At 43.7% G+C, this 20,652-nt stretch overlaps 1 protein-coding gene and 1 long non-coding RNA gene across 6 annotated transcripts in view; one reads left to right on the top strand and one right to left on the bottom strand.

Annotated features, from left to right (window-relative positions):
• The window catches only part of MAP3K9 (mitogen-activated protein kinase kinase kinase 9), a 105,566-nt gene extending 100,255 nt beyond the window's left edge, over positions 1 to 5,311 (bottom strand). For 3 of the 5 annotated variants that reach the window (XM_045015792.1, XM_045015793.1, XM_045015790.1), the window contains exon 1: positions 4,478 to 5,018. In XM_045015792.1, the coding sequence (XP_044871727.1) occupies positions 4,478 to 4,820 (343 nt within the window). In that variant the 5' untranslated portion in view covers positions 4,821 to 5,018. Of the gene's footprint in view, positions 1 to 4,477; positions 5,036 to 5,224 lie in introns of those variants that run through there. The other 2 variants (XM_045015794.1, XM_045015791.1) reach the window with 2 other exon arrangements.
• Positions 5,312 to 17,508: 12,197 nt separating this feature from the next.
• Positions 17,509 to 20,422, top strand: LOC123369405. Its single transcript, XR_006579034.1, has 3 exons — positions 17,509 to 17,696; positions 18,659 to 18,853; positions 19,975 to 20,422. It is a non-coding gene; the product is annotated as an uncharacterized LOC123369405 (long non-coding RNA).
• Positions 20,423 to 20,652: the final 230 nt, after the last annotated feature.

Genomic DNA, 20,652 nt, shown 5'->3' with positions numbered 1-20,652 from the left:
CACAACTGAAAATTTAAACTGAAAAATAAATGCTTTAAAACATCAATATGCTTTAAAATTGTTAATAAAAATCAACTTCTGCCAAGCTTAGCTATAAAGCTTCCTCACACAATAGTACCAGCACAACAGAATCCTCACCTTCAACACCTCAACTATTTCACCTAGCATTACACTCCCTTCCTTCAGCACCAGGAGTTTTCACCCGATACAGCTTTCTTGACTCCTGTGACTCTTCCAATACAAGAGACCAAAAAAACCCCCAAAAAACCACGCCTAAAACAGGGGAGCCCAGGTTACACTTGTCTAAGATCTATTTTGTCTTCATGTAATCACCCTGTTGAACAGAGCTGGAAAGCAGACTCTTTCTCCTACTCATGGACACAGTGTCACTCCCACAGTAATGGCACTTTGGTGTTCTAATACTGGTCATCTACATGACTGCAGAAGTCACAGTACCAGTTTCTGACCAAACATATTAGTGATATTTTAAATCAAGCCTTTCTAAGACAAGAGCAATAACTGACATGAGCCAATTATTTTGGCACTGAAAGCGTCTAAGAGGCATTATTACAGTTGTGTTGAGGCCCTTCAGTGCAAGTACCAGCCCTGGTACCTCTTGTTAGAAGATTCAAAACAGGAAACAGTGGCCCTCTTCTACTTTTTGAATCTTTCAACTGAATTCCAGAAGTTGCACTATTTCCCTATACCCTGCCTTTAGAGAGAGAACAGGTGGTTAAAATGTACTTTATGTGCAGATACACAACTACAAAACAAGTTTTATGGACCCAACAATCTACCCTCTGAAAATGCTTTAGAGAGGCTGTTGATCGTAAGATTTTCCCATAAGTACTTTAGCTAATAAGCTAAAAAGGTAGAGGAAAGGCATGCAGAAGAGTGATCAATTAGTGCTGGTCTGATGTTAATTGGTTAAAGAACCTTGAGACATATAGCAAAATCTTTACATCCAGATTTGATATCAACATACACACTCCAGTGAAAAGGTATGATTCTAACCCCAGGGGTGCTGAATGGACAGTTCCTCTAGCAATGCATCTTGTTTAGTTAATGGCTCGAAAGCTAGGGAAGGAATAGAATGGCTCTGGATGTAGTAATAATATTCTTCCAGATGCTCTGCTCCATTACAAAAGCTTACTCTTGGAACTGACATACAAAAGAAACACAGAAAATATAGAAGGCAGTGCTGGGGATGGAAGGAAGAAAGGGGTTATTAAAAGAAGAAAGTATGACAGATTCTCCACAAGGAACTGCCATGTTTGTATCTTGTAATTCAATCCTGATTTGCAAGTTATACTCTCATGCTGGAAACACAATGTGATTTTATGCCCAGTGATTATTTGAGGTTTTGTGCCTCCACACATAAGCTTGCATCTCATAGCAAAACCTCATTTGTAGTTAGAAAAAGAAAGTACCTGTGAACTTAAAAGTTTGGTTTCGGTTTCACTTGCAGTTTGTATGTTGCTTTCAGGTAAACTGGGATAGCAACCTCACAATCTTACTTCACCCATGGACAGTCTAATCAAGAAAATCTAAGAGAATAACTAGGAGTTTACCTTCGGAGAAATCAACACAATCTAAGACAATAATAGAATCATAGAACTGGAAGGGACCTCAAGAGGTCACCTAGTCCAGTCCCCTGCACTCAAGGCAGGATTAAGTATTATGACTGATTAGAGTCTCGTTCTTCATAAAGATAGCTACAAAACTCCACTGGGTAAGATGTATGAGTTGGCCTAATGAGGTGCAAAAAACTAGTTGTGTTACAAATCCTCATTTTTCTTCATCTTGCTGCAAGTACTAACCCACTTTCTAAATTCAAACGCAATGTGTAAAAAGTAGTGTTCTCCTGAACTGTAAAAGTTAAGGGAAAGATAATATTTTAACAATACTTAAATCCCAAGACAGTAACATTACTAAGAATTAACAAAGAAATCAAATAAACTGAAGTAGATGAAAGGTATACGGATTCCTCAGTCAAAGGACTGGTTGCAGAGCCCGTAGATCACTGGTTCACACCCAAACTAAGTTGAATGTGAGCATAATTACCATTTCATCAATAATTAGTTCAATTGCTAGTGGACAGGAGTCCACAATACATATTGGCATTCACAGTCTTTCAGCACCCCTGCTGGCAGCCTCAACAAAGAGGCCATGGATTAACAGAGCATGGAACCTGAACTATCCTTCCACCTCGAGGTATCCGACGAAGTGGGTATTCACTCACGAAAGCTCATGCTCCAAAACATCTGTTAGTCTATAAGGTGCCACAGGACTCTTCGCTGCTTTTAAGTTAGGACTGAGGCACATTGGCTGAGTGGTGGAAGAGAATGTCCTGCTATTGTCCACGCTATTCCAGCTATCTGCATGAATGAAGTTGCCAGGACTGTCAGTCCAGCACCTTTCACAAACATTAAGGTAAAAACCCAATTCAACAGCAGCCACGCACACAACAGATGGGTATACAGCTTGATCAAATTCCAACACTTCTTAACAAGCCACTAGGGCACACAAAACTCCTAACGCACAGAGGCAATCCTATCAGCCGGAAGTGCAAAAAGGCCCTATACAGCAGAGGCACCACAATTCTGCTGTACAAGTGGAGCAGCAGGATTTGGGGCTGCTGGAAGGGGTGTACTCTACAGCAGCCCTCTGAGCACCAACGCACAGGAGATGGAACAGGGTTGGAGAATCCATTGCTATGTACATTTCCTCTGCACTCCCAATAAAAAGTTAGGGCCACAGGACCTTGAGCAGTCTCAGGGAAGCAGAAATGGCTCTGTGATGGAGGGATTCCTTTCCACACTTACTGGTAATATTTGGTCTGTTCCCTGCATGGAAAGATTGGACCATACAGCTGCTGAGCAGAGGAGGGCAGAATCATTGATCCAACACTCAGCTTTAATGATCGGAATAGTGTCTGTTTCTTGGTGCTCCTAAACCAGGATTCTCCCATAGACGGCATGATTTAATCCCAGCAACATACTTTTGAGCATACAGGGAGCCAGATAGAAAAACATTATCATTTCACAGATCTTCCTTGAAGGACTTCACTGTCCTATGTGAGCATTTTTGTATACTCTACCACTGCTTTAAACAAAATAAGCTAATTCAAAAAAGAAAATCTTCATTTTGTCTGAATTCCCAGCATTAATTGAAAAAGATATTAATAGAGAAGATAGAAACATGTTCTAGATGCAGACATTCTAGAATGTATTGCTTTCCACAACTATAGCTCACAATTAATAAACTGAGGGACTGTGGGATGGCTTCAGGCTACGGAGCAACTAATAGCCCCAATCCTGCAATGAACTCCATAAAGAGAGATCTGTGCACTCCTTCAGAGCCCCACAGAAGTCAATGAGGCTCTGAGTGGGCATAAGGGATCATTACAGGATTGGTCCTAAGTATCTTATGTCAATAAGACTCATGTGCACATATCTGAGGGCAGAGTTTGATCTTAAGGACAAAGGGCTGGAAAGCAGCCTTTTAACATACAACATCTTAGGTTAGGAAAGTACACTTCCTTTGTTAAAACTGACTCTTTTAAAAAGTAATATATGGAATAAGTAGCAGCAGAACACAGACATGTCTAATTAAGAATTAACTGGTCTCTTTCCAAACAACCCTTCCCTAAGTGTACTGGGAGAAACACCAAGCTACATAAACAATCCTGGGAGCTTTAACCCTGAAATTTTTATCATCATGCATGAACATACCAAACTCTTGAAACCAGGTTAGTTTAGCAAAAGGTGATAGATATTCAGGTTAATGAAATAACAACTTGATGACCTACATCTAAAATATAGGTGTAGTCCTCTGGAAATTAGAGAAGGATGTGGAAAAGGAAGAAACGTGTGTTAGGATAAGGAGAAGAGTGACATTTGGCGGAATAGGATATGTAATGTACTAGTAAAGAAACTGTATTTTTTTTTACAGTGATCTCTGCACATCTCAGATGGGACATGATGGATTGTATACAGTACTTCGTCCGCATCTAATCCTTTCACAAGTTACTGCTAAGTTGGGATCCTAGAACCTTAACTTCTAGCTTTCAAGCTCCTGGCTGCGAGTGACAGGATAAATAGGACGAAAAAGCTGTGTCTGTGACCTCCAACCCTGTAGCAGATTGACAGCGTGCCCCACTTGGCCTAGATAATGCCACACCAATGCCAAAACCCATGGGGTGGGTGAGGAGTCAGTGCAGACGCTTTAAGGACATGGTCATTATAAATCATACACTTGAGCTGCAGGAGGCTGGCACTGCCTGACCAAGAAGCCCTGCCCAGGGCTGAGGAGCTGCCTGCCAACCCACCCCCTCGCAGGCTCCTCAGCACAGAGAAGACAACTCCCTGCTGTCACTTACAGGCTAAAATTAAAAGACAAGAAATAGGGACAGGCTAGGCCGCCCCCATACGACCGGGCCCACCCCACCCCCGCCAATGGCCCGCTGCTCCCTTACGGTGTATGGCCGGGGGCGGCGCGTAGTGGGGCCGCAGCTCCTGGGCGCCCCCCTGGCGGCGGCTGTGCGCGCTGCTGCTCACGTAGTTGCTGGGGAAGATGCCGACGCGCTGGTCGATCCGCCCCGTCCACCAGCCCTCGTCCCCTGACACGAGCGAGTCCCGGGACAGCACCTGCACCACGTCCCCCGGCCGCAGGCTCAACTCGTCGTCGCCGCACGCCTCGTACTCGAACACTGCGGTCCAGAGCGGCCCGCCCGGAGGGGGCTCCTCTCCCGGGCTGCTGCCGCCGTCGGCCCCCGCCTCCGGCTGCGGGCTGGTGCTGCGCGCTGTGAAGGGCTCCATGGAGCGGCTGCTCCATACGGGGAGGCGCCCGCAGAAGCCGGGCGCCGCCGCCGCGGCCACTGCTCATGCAGCCGGACCCGGGGCGCCTCCAGGCAGCGCAGCAGGTACGGGCGGGGGTCAGCGGGGACTTCCTTAGCCCCGTCTGGGGACGGGCACGGGCAAGTGCCGGGCACCCTTGAGCCGCCGCCGCATCCCCCACCTCCTGCTGCCGCGCATCCTCAGCCACCTGACTCTCCGCTCCCGCAGCTTCGCTCGGGCCCGCGGGCCCCGCCCCCTTGCCAGATATTCATCTCTATTGGCTGATGAGGTTGTCCATCAGCACCTCCCTTACCTGATTGAAGATACTCAGCCACGCCCCTCCCAGGGAAATCCCCACCCACCCGGTTCTGATGTCTCGCGCTCACCGGCGTTCTCCCAGTTGGTCCTACGCCCCATCAGTGGTAGTTTTTCATTGGCCTGACGGCCCACGTCAGTTAAACCGCCAGAGCACCGCCCCTGCTTCCACTTTGCGGCGGAGGAGTCTATTCTCTGTACTGCTCGTGTCATTGGCTCGGAGGGTGTGGGGGCGGGTACTATGAGATGAAACGCCTCATTTGGATTGGGCAATTGTCCCCGCGGAGAACGTTTGTTTGTTTGCCATTGGTTGGGAGGCGGCTTCAAGTAAGACACTGCCGTCCAACTGCGGCTGTAGCCGAGGTCATGTCGGCGGGGGCACCTGCTGCGGCGTCGGAGAGGCAGAGTCAGCAGTAACCGCGGCAAGTGGCGCCTGGCGGGTTTAGCGCGAGGCTGAGCCGGTGGGCGGCACTGCGCCACCTCACCGCTCTCCGGGGCGGTGTGAGTCACTAGCGAACCCCTGGCGCGTCTCGGGGGTGCGAGCCGGCGGCTCCTCAGCGCGGTCACAGACCTTCTCCCTCCCAGCCCCTGCAGCTCCGCGGGGCGCGGCCCGGGCTCGCGGCTCGTGAGCTGCTGCTGTGCTGAATGAGCCCGCTGCCCGACACCCCCCACCCCCAGCGGCGGCGGCAGCAGCCTCGCGGGAGTCGGGCCCGCCTGTGGGTGCTACAGATTTAGGGCCTCTAGCCACCGCCATCTAGAGCTTCATGGCAGTCACGGGGTCACAGCCGCTGGGACTCGCACATAGCAGCGGCTGCACGGGCCTCGTGTCCCTCTGCTCTGGGAGTGCAGGCCCCTGCCAGGTGACTTGAAAACGACTTGGTTAGCGGTGTAAGGACTTATGACAATGGATCAGCAGCGTTCGAGTAGCAGTCGGGGTAGCGCTCCCCCCCCCCCCTCCACACACACACCACCACTTCGTTATTATAGCCTAAGAACTGTGATGGTTATAGTGGAGAGTAGCAAAGCATTTCCACTGTACAAAGAGAAAATAAGTTCCTTTAAAAAAAAAAAAGTCAAGCAGCCATTTAAACTAGGGTGGTGAAGTGAATACAAATTAGTTGTGATTAATTGTGCAAATAAAGAATAATTTCTATTAATGGTGGGATTAATTGCACTGTTATTAAAATAAATGGCAGTATATTATTATTTGGATGTCAACATTTTCAAATATATTTGTATTTTAATTACAGCAGAATATAAAATGTACAGTGCTCACTTTATTACAAATATTTGCACTGTAAAAAACAAAAGAAATAGTATTTTTCAACTCACCTAATACAAATACTGTAGTGATATCTGAACTTACCAATGTCGAATTATGTACACAAAAAGGCATTAAAAAATAAAACAATGTAAACTTTAGAGCCTACAAGTTTATTCAGTCCTACTTCTTGTTCAGCCAATTGCTCAGACAAACAAGTTTGTTTACATTTGCAGGCGATAATGCTGCCCACTTCTTGTTCGCAGTCGCCAGAAAGTGAGAACAGGTGTTGGCATGGCACTGTTGTAACTGACATTGCAAGATATTTACATGCCAGATGCGCTAAAGATTCATATGTCCCTTCATGCTTCAACCACCATTCCGGAGTACACGATCCGTGTTGATGATGGGTTCTGCTTGATAATGATCCAAAGCAGTAGTGACCGACGCATGTTCATTTTCGTTATCTGAGTCAGATGCCACCAGCAGAAGGTTGATTTTCGTTTTTGGTGGTTTGGGCAGGGGTGGCAACAGGCACTAGCATGCCAAGCGCGTGCCTGGGGTGGCAAGCCACAGGGGGCGCTCTGCCGGTTGCTGCGAGGGCGGCAGGCAGGTTGCCTTCAGCAGCATGCCTGCGGAGGGTCCACTGGTTCTGTGGCTTCGGCAGACCTCCCACAGGTGTGCCGCTGAACCTGCGGGACCGGGGTTCTGCAGGCAAGCCGCCGAAGGCAGCCTGCCTGCCATGCTTGGGGCAGAAAAATACCTAGAGCCGCCCCTGGGTTTGGATTCTGTAGTTTCTGCATTGGAGTGTTGCTCTTTTAAGACTTCTGAAAGCACGCTCCACACCTCATCCCTTTCAGATTTTGGAAGGCACTTCAGATTCTTGAATCTTGGGTTGAGTGCTGTAGCTATCTTTAGAAATCTCATATTGGTACCTTCTTTGCATTTTGTCAAACTGCAGTGAAAGTGTTATTAAAATGAACATGCTGAGTCATCGTCCGAGACTGCTCTAACATGTAATATATGGCAGAATGCAGGTAAAACAGAGCTGGAGACATAGAGTTCCTTCCCAAGAAGTCCCATATTTAATTAACACATTTTTTTTAATGAGCATCATCAGCATGGAAGCATGTCTTCTGGAATGGTGACCAAAGCATGAAGGGGCATACGAATGTTTAGCATATCTGGCATGTAAATATCTTGCAATGTCTGCTACAAAAGTGCCATGCAAACACCTGTTCTCACTTTCAGGTGACATTGTAAATAAGAAGTGGGCAGCATTATCTCCCGTAAATGTAAACAAACGTGTTTGTCTTAGTGATTGGCTGAACAAGAAGTAGGACTGAGTGGACTTTGTTTTGTTTTTGAGTGTAGTTATGTAACAAACAAAAATCTACATTTATAAGTTGCACTTTCACAATAGAGAGATTGCAGTACAGTACTTGTATGAGGTAAATTGAAAAATACTATCTTTTGTTGTTTTCACAGTGCAAATATTTGTAATAAAAATGTAAAGTGAGCAGTGTACACTTTGTACTACCTTGTAATGAAATCATATATTGAAAATGTAGAAAAACATTCAAAATATTTATTAAATTTCAGTATAGTCCTATTGTTTAACAGAGTGATTAAAACTGATTGATCACGATTGAGTTTTTTGAGTTAATAATACAAGTTAACTGCAGTTAAACGACAATCCTAATTTAAACCCTTCATACAACCTCAGTGCTACCATAGGATAAGCAGGAGCTCACTTGACTTTTCAAGGGCACTTCTCCATCTGTGGTTTTTTGTTTTGTTTTGTTTCCCCCCTTGGCTCTTGTTTTCTCCCTGGTTGTTTCTTCTCTTGTTCCATCCCTTTTTCTTTCAGCTTAATGTTGTTATATCTTGTTGTGCTCTTGCTCACTTTACCGAGCTGCCTCATAACGTTTCTTCTCTGACTGTTTCCCAATCTCTCTCCCTGGGGGATCTTGTTCCTATCAATAAATGTTTTCTAAACTTGCTTCCTTCTACTTGCCCAAAGCCAACTATTTCTGACTGGCTCTCCAAAATGCCCATATCCATCTGTCCAAGATATTTCTAAAGATACCATGATCTTAGTATCTAATGCAGTTCCCAACTCTCATGCGAAATCCAATTGTCTTAGAAACTTTCTGATTGTGTGTCTGTTGCTGATAAAGGAACACCAGCCAATGTCCTTTGCTTAAACAGAAGGAAAAATCATATAATTCCTTGTGCCCTTTTTACTCCCACTCAGTGGCTATATTGAAGGCAGTGGTAAAGGCTGATTAAATTAATCCCTTACTTCATTCTCAAGAGAGTGCATAGATCCTGAGTTAGGATCCAAATTTACCTCCCTTGGGTTTGACTTTATACCTAACTCAAAAACATTAATATAATGTAAGATTTGCCTTCCCTCGAACCAGGGTTTCTTTCAATGACCTCCTCTCTAAAGGACTGCTCCCTGCTTCCCTTCCATCCAAAGTGGAGTCACTTTGGCATGGTGAGTCAGCAGACCCAACAGCTTTATGTACCCTACCACCTGCTAATGGATGAGTCAACCAGAGAGCCTTGTTTCTCTTTTACATTATCATTATAACATCCGGGCAGTATCACTACAGTTCAGATGCACCAGGATTTCTATTTTAACGGTGTTTTGTGATAGAGAATTATTTCAACATGTTTATTGTAGGTTGGGAAGTGCTTAAATTTTCTAGGGTATTCTTTAGGAAAAACAACCAGTTAGAGCTTCGTTATAACTATTTCAAAAAGAACCATAGCTGACCAAAAATTTTGCACTGCTTTTCCACAATCTTCAGAGCTCTTATTACTGACCTTGGAAAATGAGAGAGTGATGTGTAACATTTTTTTATAAATGTCATATGCCCCTCAGTTTATCTATTTGATATTAACCTACCAGAGTGCTGAGAATTGAATCAAAGATGACTGTAAAGGGGAAAACTGACAGGGGAAAAAACAGTGGCAAAGATAAGAATCCTTGAGGAAGCCATAGGTGGACCTATCAGTTAAGGAATACCCCTTTGTCTGGCTCCATCTATGCTAGAATGGCTTGCTCTTCCCAAGGCTGAGCCTAGGATCAAAGGGGATCCTAAATCCTAGGGGGGAGGAAAGGAGAGGTTGGTTGAATGAGTAACTAAGGGCTACCCAGAGTGTGTCACTGAAATCTGAGAGATGGACTGAGACACACAGAGACAGGGAGCCTGCTGCAGCAGGACAGGCTGCTTTTCCCTACTAGAGATGGAATTAGGAAAATTTACAAAAGCTGGCAAGGAAAGTTTGTGTAAGTAAGGCCCATGCATGTAAGCCTTTTAGAGCATTGGTAAAATGTCTGTTTAGGTAAAAGCACTAAGTGCTTAGTACCTATCAGGAATGAATAAATAATGCTTTGTTTTGAAGACACTTTCTGTGTCACTGCAAACTTTATACAGACACAGGCTCCTAAGGGAAACTATTACAGGTCAAAACCAAGTCATGACCGTGTCATTAAGACAGTTGGGAATTAGGGGCTACTGCCACGAGATTCAATCTAAGAGTGGTTGAACTATGTGGTTCTACCCAGAGCAAGATCCAGGAAGCCAGGCATGTCACCGATGGGGAGCACTCAAGAGGAATAAAAGAGTCTAAGACACAGTTCACCCTGTAGTAATGAAACTGACCAGGACCTCTCAGACCTTAGACTTTAGAAATAAGTTAAGGAGAGGTTCCTTCAATCAGAGTTAGAAATAGAACCTAGATTTTTAATGACACACGCATTAGCTGGGGCTCTAAAGGGCCAGCCACCCAGTCCTGCTGATGTTCCTTGGGGAAGTATTGTATACAACTGTAAAATACCATTTTTCCAGTTTTCTTTTTGGAAAAAAAATTGGCTTGCTTAAATCATACAATAAAAAAAGTCATACAATAAGAGAACATCCTACAAAGCAGGTTTTGTAATTTAAAAAAATCAGTAAATCATCAGTAAATTATGTGACAAACTAAGAACAGATCGTCCACCCTTCTGTCATTCTTCTCATATTTTGACTGCTAATGTTGCACATTGGAAAGTTTGAAGATTCAGAGGTATGATACAGATGACCCAGGTTTACTTAGTCATTTACTATATCTAACTGCAGTAGTCTGAAAAACAATAGACAACTCTGCCACCTTGTGGAATTGCATGATACTGTAACAGACTTTCAACTGCAGGTTTAAAAAAGAGATGTTTTCTTGGTAATTAGGTAAATAAAGTAAAAAGTTCTTTGAACTAATATTTCAGTCAGAGTAAAACTCAGACTAGCCAGTGGGTTCCTGGCCAATGGGAGCGGGGTGGTGCCTGCAGGCAAGAGCCAGGTGCAGCTGCTTGTGCACCTCCGCCTAGAAGCCAGACCTGCTGCTGGCCGCTTCAGGCGCAGTGTGGTCTGTGATGCCAGGACAGGCAGGAAGCCTGCCTCTGCACCCCAGGCCCCAAACCCTTTCCCTAGCTCTGAGCCCCCCCTGCCCCCAAACCCAAAGTCCCTCCTGCACCATAAACCCCTCATCTCTGGCTCCACCCCAGAGCCTGCACCCAGAGTCCTGACCTCCCTCCCAACCCCCTGCCCCAGCCCTGAACCCCTCCAAACCTGGAGTCCCTTCTGCACCCCAAACCCCTCATCCCTGGCCCTACCCCAGAGCCTGCACCACCAGCCCAGAGCTCTGACCCCCTCCCCACCCGAAACCCTTCTTCCCCAGCTCCGATGGGTTGCGGGCATCAACAGTTTTCTTCACCTGGGTCCCCAGAAAAAGAGTTTGAAAACCACTGATCCGAGGAACTGTCCCAGACTGAGGTGTCAATAGAGGAGGTTTTGGAACAAATTGATAAATTAATCAGGAATAAGTCACCAGGACCAGATGGTATTCACCTAAGAGTTCTTTGAAGGAACTCAAATATGAAATTGCAGAACTACTAAGTATGGTATGTAACCTATCACTGAAATCAGCTTCTATACCAGATGTCTGGATGATAGCTAATGTTCTTAAAAAACTCCAGAGGCTATCCTGGCAAGTACAGGCCAGTAAGCTTAACATCAGTACCAGGCAATTTGGTTGAAACTATGGTAAAGAACAGAATTATCAGATACATAGATTAACATGATTTGTTGGGGAAGTGTCAACGCAGCTTTTGTTAAGGAAAATCATGCCAAACCAATCTACTAGAATTCTTTGAGGATGTCAACAAGCATGTGGACAAGGGTGATCCAGTGCATATAGTGTACTTGGACTTTCAGAAAGCCTTTGACAAGGTCCCTCACTAAAGACTTTTAAGCAAAGTAAGCAGTGATGGGATAAGAGGGAAGGTACTCTCTAGGATCAGGAATAAATTGTCAGTTTTCAGAAGGGAGAGGTAAATAGTTGTGTCCCCCAGGGGTCAATACAGGGAGCAGTGCTGTTCAACATATTCATAAATGATGAGGAGAAAGGGGTACACAGTGAGGTGGCAAAGTTTGCAGATGATACAAAATTATTCAAGATAGTTAAGTCCAAAGCAGACTGTGAAGTGTTACAAAGGGATCTCACAAAACTGAGTGACTGGACAACAACATGGCAGATGAAATGTAATGCTGATAAATGCAAAGTAATGCATATTGGAAAACATCCCAGTTATACCTACAAAATGATGGTGTCTAAATTAGCTGTTACCACTCAAGAAAGAGATCTTGGTGGTGTTGTGGATAAGTTCACTGAAAACATCCGCTCAATTTGGAGCAGTATCAAAAAAAGCTCACAATGTTAGAAACCATTAAGAAAGAGATAGATAAGACAGTGAATATCACAACTCCACTATATAAATCAATGGTACTGTACTCCCACACCTTGAATAGTGTGTGCAGTTCTGGTCACCTCATCTCAAAAAAGATATATTATAAATGGAAAAGGTACAGAAAAGGGCAACAGAAATGATTAAGGGTATGGAACAGCTTCCATGTGAGGAGATATTAAAAATACTGGGACTGTTCAGCTTGGAAAAGAGATGACGGAGGGGGGTATGATAGAGGTCTATAATTGGGTTCAAAAAAGAATTAGATAAGTTCATGGAGGACAGATCCATCAATGGCTATTAGCCAAGATGTCAGGGCTGCAACCCATGCTCTGGATGTCCCTAAGCTTCTGATTGCCAGATGCTGGGGCTGGATGACAGGAGATGGATCACTTGATAATTGCCCCTGTTCTGTTTATTCCCTTTGAAGCATCTGGCATTGGCCACTGTCGGAAGACAGGATATTGAGCTAGATGGACCATTGCAAGAACAGCAGCAGCTCACAGCAGAGAATAACTTCTGCGATTCCGCCTTTTGCCCACCAGACGGTGCTGTGGCAATAGAACACAGAAGCAGCTCCCTGCCAGAGAGGGAAGAGAAAGAGCCTGCTTCTTTTCAGTGCTTGTCAGGCCAGGTCAGGAAACAGTAGCTATGGGGAGACAAACAGTGTGGGGCTGCTGGGGTATGGGGGGTGGTCAGACAGGGGCTCAGAAGGGCTAGCAGGGGAGGAAAAACTGGGGTAGGGGCTGAATGATGATGGAGGCGCAGGGCCACGTGGTGATGAGGGACAGGGCCGGCTCCAGACCCCAGCGCGCCAAGCGCGTGCTTGGGGCGGCATTTTGCCGGCAGTGCGGCAGGCGGCTCCGGCAGACCTTCCGCAGTCATGCCTGCGGGAGGTCAACCGGAGCCGCGGGACCAACGGACCTCCCGCAGGCATGACTGCGGAAGGTCCGCCGGAGCCGCCTGCCACCCTCCCAGCGCACCCTCCGCAGGCACGTCTGCAAGAGGTCCCCTGGAGCCACGGGACCGGCAGCGCGCCTCCTGCGGCATGCCGCCCTGCTTGGGGCGGCCAAATTCCTAGAGCTGCCCCTGATGAGGGAGGGGGTGCGGACCTACATATGGACAGGGGAGAGGGTGGATGGGGGGACAGAGCCACATGGGGACAGGGAGGGAGGGGTGTTGAGCCACATGGGATGGAGGGAGTGGGTGTCTGAGTGGGGGTGGAGGGACGTGGACAGAGGGGACAGGGACACATGGGGGTGCAGGAATACATGGGGGCAGGGGCAGATGTGCTTGACCGAATGGGGGAGGATAGGGCTAGCCAGGGTCTGCAAGGGGGAAGCTCCCTAACAATTCCTCCCCACCCCCCAAAAAACCTGTTCCATACTTTTCCCACCCATACCCAACAACCTTCCAGGTTCACACCCAGGCTCCTTCCCAACAATTTACCTCCCTGTCCCTCAGCTACTCAGTTACCCCTGACTCCCCCAAGCCTTTGCACTGTTTCTGAGGGGTGTGGGAAATACGGTTCTGTATTGTAGTTTAAATGAATTATTATGAAGAGTTCTGTATTAATATGCCTAGTAAGGAATCTATTTGTCAAAAAACATTTCCTGAATCTTTTTTATCTGTATTGTTACAGACATACTTGCTGAAATTTTAGTTTGTTTAATTCATTTATTTTGAAATAAATGACCAAAAATAATTGAAACTGGTGTGATTATATTGTGTTATTCTGACAAATAAAATATGCAGAATTTTGCAGAATTTTAAAATATTGTGCACAGATTTTTTTATTTTTGGCACAGAATTCCCCCATATATACTGGAGTAAACAGTGACCTGTATTGTTAAAGCTTTTATAAGCTCTGAAACAAGTATGACACCTGGGCTTAGCCTGCTTAGATGTGGCTCAATCTTGCAAAGTGCTGAGCGCCCTCAACTCTAACTGAATCCAGTCCTGTTCCCATTTCAGTCAATGGCAAAATTCCCAGGGACAGATCTTCTGAGCTATAATAATTTTCACCTGCTGAGGATCTGTCCTCCAGAAATGAGGATTAGGTCTGTGACGGTTTCAGTCACAGAGACCCCCTGGGGACTGTCACCTGATGTGCTGAAATTACCTCTGAGCCCGTTTTCTTTGCCAACTTGGGACTCCAGAACCCTGCTTTGTTGAGCCAGACACACTAGCCTGCTGCAATGCAGACCCAGGTCTGAACCACACCCCCAAAGCTGTAGGCTTTAACAGAAAACCACTCAGCAGGTTACCTATCTCCATCACCCAGGCACCCAGTTCCCAATGGGATCCAAACCCCAAATAAATCTGTTTTACTCTGTATAAAGCTTATACAGGGTAAACTCATGAATTGTCCACCCTCTATAATACTGAGAGACAGATATGCACAGCTGTTTGTTCCCCCAGGTATTAATCACTTACTCTGGGTTTGTTAATAAACAAAAGTGGTTTTATTAAGTATAAAAAGTAGGATTCAAGTGGTTTCAAATAATAACAGACAGAACAAAGTAAGTTACCAAGCAAAATAAAACAAAATACGCAAGTCTAAGCCTAATGCATTAAGAAACTGAATACAGGTAAATCTCACCCTCAGAGATGTTCCAATAACCTTCTTTCACAGACTAGACTCCTTCCTAGTCTGGGCCCAATCCTTTCCCCTGGTACAGTTTCTGTTAGTTCCAGCTCAGGTGGTAACTAGGGGATTTCTCATGACTGGCAACCCCCTTTGTTCTGTTCCACCCCCTTTTTATAGCTTTGGCACAAGGTGAGAATCTTTTGTCTCTCTGGGTCTCCACCACTCCTTCTAAATAGAAAAGCACCAGGTTTAAAATGGATTCCAGTACCTGGTGACATGATCACATGTCACTGTAAGACCTCATTCTCCATTTTTTCAGGGCTGGTCTGCATGTACCCAGGAAGGTTTGCGAGTAAACAGAGCCATTCACAACCAATTATCCTAGTTAATGAGAGTCATCAAGATTCCAAGCCACCATTAATGGCCCACACTTTGCATAGTTACAATAGGTCTTCATCGTAATACTTCATATTTCTAGCTTCAGATACAAGAATGATACATTCATACAAATAGAATGAACACACTCAGTGGATTATAAGCTTTGTAATGATACCTTACAAGAGACCTTTTGCATAAAGCATACTCCAGTTACATTATATTTACACTCATAAGCATATTTCCATAAACATATGGAGTGCAACATCACAAGGTCCAATGGGAGTAGCAGGTATTTTAACACCTATCAGGATTTAGCCCTCACAGAATAAAATGGGGGACAGACCAAGCAAATTAGAGGAAATCAAAGGCCCTTGAGGAGCATATATCATGTCCTGATGGAATGTCTGTCAAGTATGTTCACTGTGGTCATTATTTTTGACCTAGGCTGGATGTCAAAATAAAGGCAACAGACAATAAGAATGAAGGTTTTAAAATGACAGATTACTTTATTTGCATTCTTTGCATTCTTATTTGCAGCAGGAGAAATTGCACTATTTTTTATTCTCATGTATACTGTTGTGCAGGTTTTATGAAAGGACATATATTAATCAGTTTTAAAATGAAGATAACTTTCTTAATTTTTACACCAGGGTCACTGCCACCACCATATTATATTGCATGTTTTGATGCATATGATTGTCTGATGGGACAAACTCATGCATCACACATTCAGGATAGTGTGATGACATTTTATGGTAAGGGACTAAGAACCATAGGCCAAATTCTTACCCCATTTACATCTATGCATCCCTATTAATTCCTGAGGTGTAAAGTAGCATGGAAGTAAGTGAGGAGAATTTGACCCTTTACATATATGTGGGGGGTAGGGGGTGTCATACAAGCATATACATGAACTATTCAGACACTTTTGACCTGACCTCTACCAATTAATCCATCTCCCCAGGAATTCTTACATTCCAATCCCCTGAACAACTTCAAAAAGCTATCATTTTAAAAAATCAACCTATCAAAGAAATGTTTCTTTTTCTTCCCCAACATAAGGAATGTTGCCTCTAGATTACACTGACCAGAGGCCCTAGATGTGCAAGTTTCAGTGATGTGCCAGTGACATATTTTCTGTATATAAATGTCTGAGATTTGAAGTCTGATTCTCCTAGTCCATTAGTGCTAGAAATTTGAGCTTTATTCAGTTGGGAAGAGGAGATTCCCAGCATCTACATGGAAGTTCTCTGATAATAGACTTTAAAACTGTGACACTTTTATGTATAGAAATGCTATTTTAGGTAATTTGTAGAGGTTTTTATTACTCCCTCTGAGCCCTGCACAATTGGAGTCATGGTAACTAAGGCATGTGGCTTTACAGGAAGAGGGATCTGAAAAATAATCACAATACATATTTTTGAAACTCTTTAAAACATTTGTAAATATTTTTTCTGTAACTTGTGTGACAAACACAGTTTGTGTGGGTGGTATAAAGGTTTTATCGCCACTCATTTGGGATGACCTCTATAATTCACTCATGGCCTCACTGCCCATAAGTAATGCACTCATCTCAATCTCATGCCAGTAAAACCTTCACACCAGCATATACTCTCTATAGACTTGATCCTGCTCCCATTGAGGACAATGGCAAAACTTCCACTGATTTCAGTGGTGCAAGAACAAACTCTTGATCAGAAGTGAGCAACTAACTGGTATTGTAGGCAGGTCACCCATGGGGCTAAAACACTGCATTAAATTCATAGCTTTTTAACAATATTTGGGAAAACCTAGGCTATATTGACATTGTTAAAATCCTGATGCTGGACTATGCTGTGTTGAATAAATGTGTAAAAATGTTATAGTTAGACCATTTCATCTATTCTTCAAGGCTTTTTGTGTTATTTCCCTGCATTATGAGGGGCACCTGATCTTTCATACTTTATAGTGTAGCCACGTGAGAGCTGGAGTAAACTGGTAATAAATGTGTCTCCTATTTGTGGAATATTATTGTCTGTAGTATTCCCAGCAGAGGGCATATGTCATCATATTGTCAAGGCAGTGGACAAATTGTACTATGTTTTCAAAAATAGGTAATAAAAAGTTATAGAAAGTTTTAAAAAATGTTGCAGCTGTCTCTTTGGTGGAGGATCTATAATCAGGTAGGACTCATTAATGTCACACACTGAGGAGCTGCAGTGTCTGTCTTTGGACATGCAGCCTTTGCGTCAAGTCACCTCTGGAAATACAATACACAGCATGACATTTACAGTAACCTTCAAGCGCTTATTTTGGTCATTGTTATTAGCGAAGCAGAACTTCAGATCTCCTAACCAGCAGGAGTTTTAACTAATTGGCATTGGTATTCTCACAGATCCTAATTAGCACAGCAAAAGACTGAAGCCTTTTGCTGGATGAGGGGGAGAAAGTCACTGACAAGAAGCTGAGGAAAGAGCTAGTTCTTCACCTCATGTCCAGTTAACACTGTGGATTTATGGAGTGGATTTGCCCAACCTTGCAGTGAGTTTGGCCAGTTTGCCTTATTTTCCTTGTGCAAATCATCTGTATACATATTTTCTTTGTTCAGGTGGTAGGACAAAATGATTCAGAACTCTGGACTCAGAGTATCATCTAAACCTATTGCTTTGTGTTGATATGATGACAGCTGCACAGTATGTAAATCTTGCATTGAAGTTCACATAGTGAATGTTATGATCACATACAATATGGCATTTCTAACAATTTATAAACAAATCCCTTTAGATCTTGCCCTGATGTTCAGGTAGTTGACATATTACCAGTGGCACCTTCTCCTCATGCTACATTTTCTTTTGATGAAATTTCTCTTTCTGGAAGAATTTTTTTTATTACCTCATTTGAAGGAAGGGGAAAAGGACAATACTGGAACTCAGGAGTCCTGAGTTTTATTTCAGCTCTGCCACAGATTTCTTGTGTGACTTTGTGAGCGACACTTAACTGAGTCCCAAAGAGGTTATCTTGTCTGTAAAAAAGGGGATAACAATATGATCTGTCGCCTCCCAGGAGTGTTTTAAAGCTTATTTCATTAGCTTGCCTTAAACACAATGATATTCTCAGATGGAGGACATCATAGAAATTCTAAATTATACTATTGTATGTAAAACTTTTTTAAAATTAAAGCAAATGTGTATCTTTATAGAAACATTATTGAATAGATCCTGCTAGAGGTCTTACATTTATTTAATTATAACAAACTTAAGCATATCATTGGGATCCAAGTCTTGTGATAGGCATCCATTTTCTACTGCTACATTTCAATTAATCTTCAGCCATGCCACTTTGGGCTATGATGGGGTCTCTTCTCAGAAATTAAGCATGATTGGGATTCATCAAGAGTTGTATGGGAAACTTCCTGAAAACACACACAATGTTCTTTTGTTCCAAGCCCAGATTATCCTCTATTTCTATTTGTTTTACTAAAATCTGTTCTAATGCCCATGTAGGGTGGAGAGAGGGGACATGACTCTGATGCAGTGAATCCAAAGGGAACACTTTATTCAGTCTTCTGGACACTGGTTCTTCCTTATTTCCCTGATTTGCTGAAATAGCCTGCGCTGCCTACAGTCACCACATGAAGTCTCCCTAAATCTTGGCAGGAACCACTGGAAGCTACTGGATGGAATATCAAGCCTGTTCAGGTGTGTCGCTGTGTGATCATGGCAGATACTGGAGGCTGCTATTACCTGTAATGGGGATGCTTCTTTAACTCATGTAACAGGGGCTTGGGATTTAGAAAATGAAAGCCAGGAAGTCCTCGTGACCACAGATGTCTTAAAATTAGCACGATTATGTGATTTTAACTCCTATGAATCCTGGGCACTCAGAGCATCAGCTAAGCGACTGTGTGATAATTTTGCTGGTGTACTATATACCACTGGCCCTCAAATTCTATAAACCCTAAGGCTATGATACTGCAGCTAATATAGATTCTCCTTTAGCTCAGACTGTAGGGAGCATGATTTTATGAGTGGAAGATCTTGAGTGACTCTGTGACTCATAACACCATGCATTCATGCAGTGGACTGCACATTACATTGTGTCTGCATCAGATCAGGTATTCATTCCCATTAGTTAGATATTGCCTTTTACATATATAGTTTGTTTTTCCATTGTGTTGTAACTGAAGAAATTCTCACACAGGCTATTTTTGAACCTGCTGGAGTCACACATTGTTTCCTTAGGGCTCCAAGCTTATTGTTTTTTGTCAGTTACATGAAATAGCAGCAGTCTACATAAGACTTATTTTTTTCCCAGTTCCTCAAACCATTAGTACCCTTTCACGTTTCCCCTTAAGAAAAAGGACCTTTGAAACTCTGCCATGTTGCATTATTTAATTTCCTGCATGTATCTGATGAAAGCATGGCCAAAGCAGGCACTGTTACCGAAGGAAAGAAATAATAGAGAGAATCTGTAGGAAAACCTTAGTGGCAGAGAAAAATAAATTACATAATACTGAAACAATAGGGTAGAAAGAGTGCTGGTGAATGACAATACATATGCTTCTGGAATGTTAGCTTGTTTTTTTATTTTCTAAAGCCAAAATGTTGGGATGGGAGAGGTTTTAGTTCATGATGTACTTTTGCCTGAAATCTGAATTAATCTTATTTGGCATGGTGTACAATTAGGACTTGTGGGTTCTATTCACAGCTCTGCCACTGACTCACAGCAGATTCCAAATGACAAGGTATATATCCACACAGGAATTAATACCATTCCCAGTAGCAATAACTCCTGCTCCATGATTGTATTCCTTTCTCAGGTAGGAGGCTATTGTGCAGGTGGAGAAGCAAATAGAAGCGTGGCTCCTGAGCATGCTGTATTGCCAGTGAGGAAGGGGAAGCCAAACATCATCATGGAAAGATAACCCTTCAACACACCAGTGCCTCATTTTTCTGTGGGGTTTATACACCACACAACCTATTAGCACTGCCACCATCAAAATTTCCCTCCAATTAGCATCAGTCAGGAGCTCTGCTAAATTAATTTAATGGAGATTCCTGGGGCTTCTGTCCAGTGGTTCTTAACCTTTGCTGCAGCCTGCACCCCTTTGGTTCTCAAAATATGTTCTCGCACCCCTTATCAAAAAATGTTCTCGCACTCCTTATCAAAAGTAGGTCAGTTCTTTAAACCTAGATATATTTTTGTTTGTATATTACAGTAATTATTTAAAAATGTATAATGTTAATAAATACATAGGTTTGATGAAACAAAGTAGTTGTACTTATGTGCCTGTGCTTAATTTGTGTTTTCGATGATTTACCTTCTAAAAAAATCTAGCATGTCTCACCCCCCCAGAAAGGGCATCTCGCACCCCCAGGGGATGCATGCACCCCAGGTTAAGAACCACAGAACTAGTTAATCCCTTTCACCCTTGACTTGCTCTTCCCCCAAAAGAGTAAAATGTGACTTATTATTTTATTATTAAAACCGTTCTGTG

The sequence above is a fragment of the Mauremys mutica genome, chromosome 4 (genome assembly GCF_020497125.1).
Source record: "Mauremys mutica isolate MM-2020 ecotype Southern chromosome 4, ASM2049712v1, whole genome shotgun sequence".
Lineage (NCBI taxonomy): Eukaryota > Metazoa > Chordata > Testudines > Geoemydidae > Mauremys > Mauremys mutica.
This window is presented reverse-complemented; position numbering and strand designations above follow the sequence as displayed.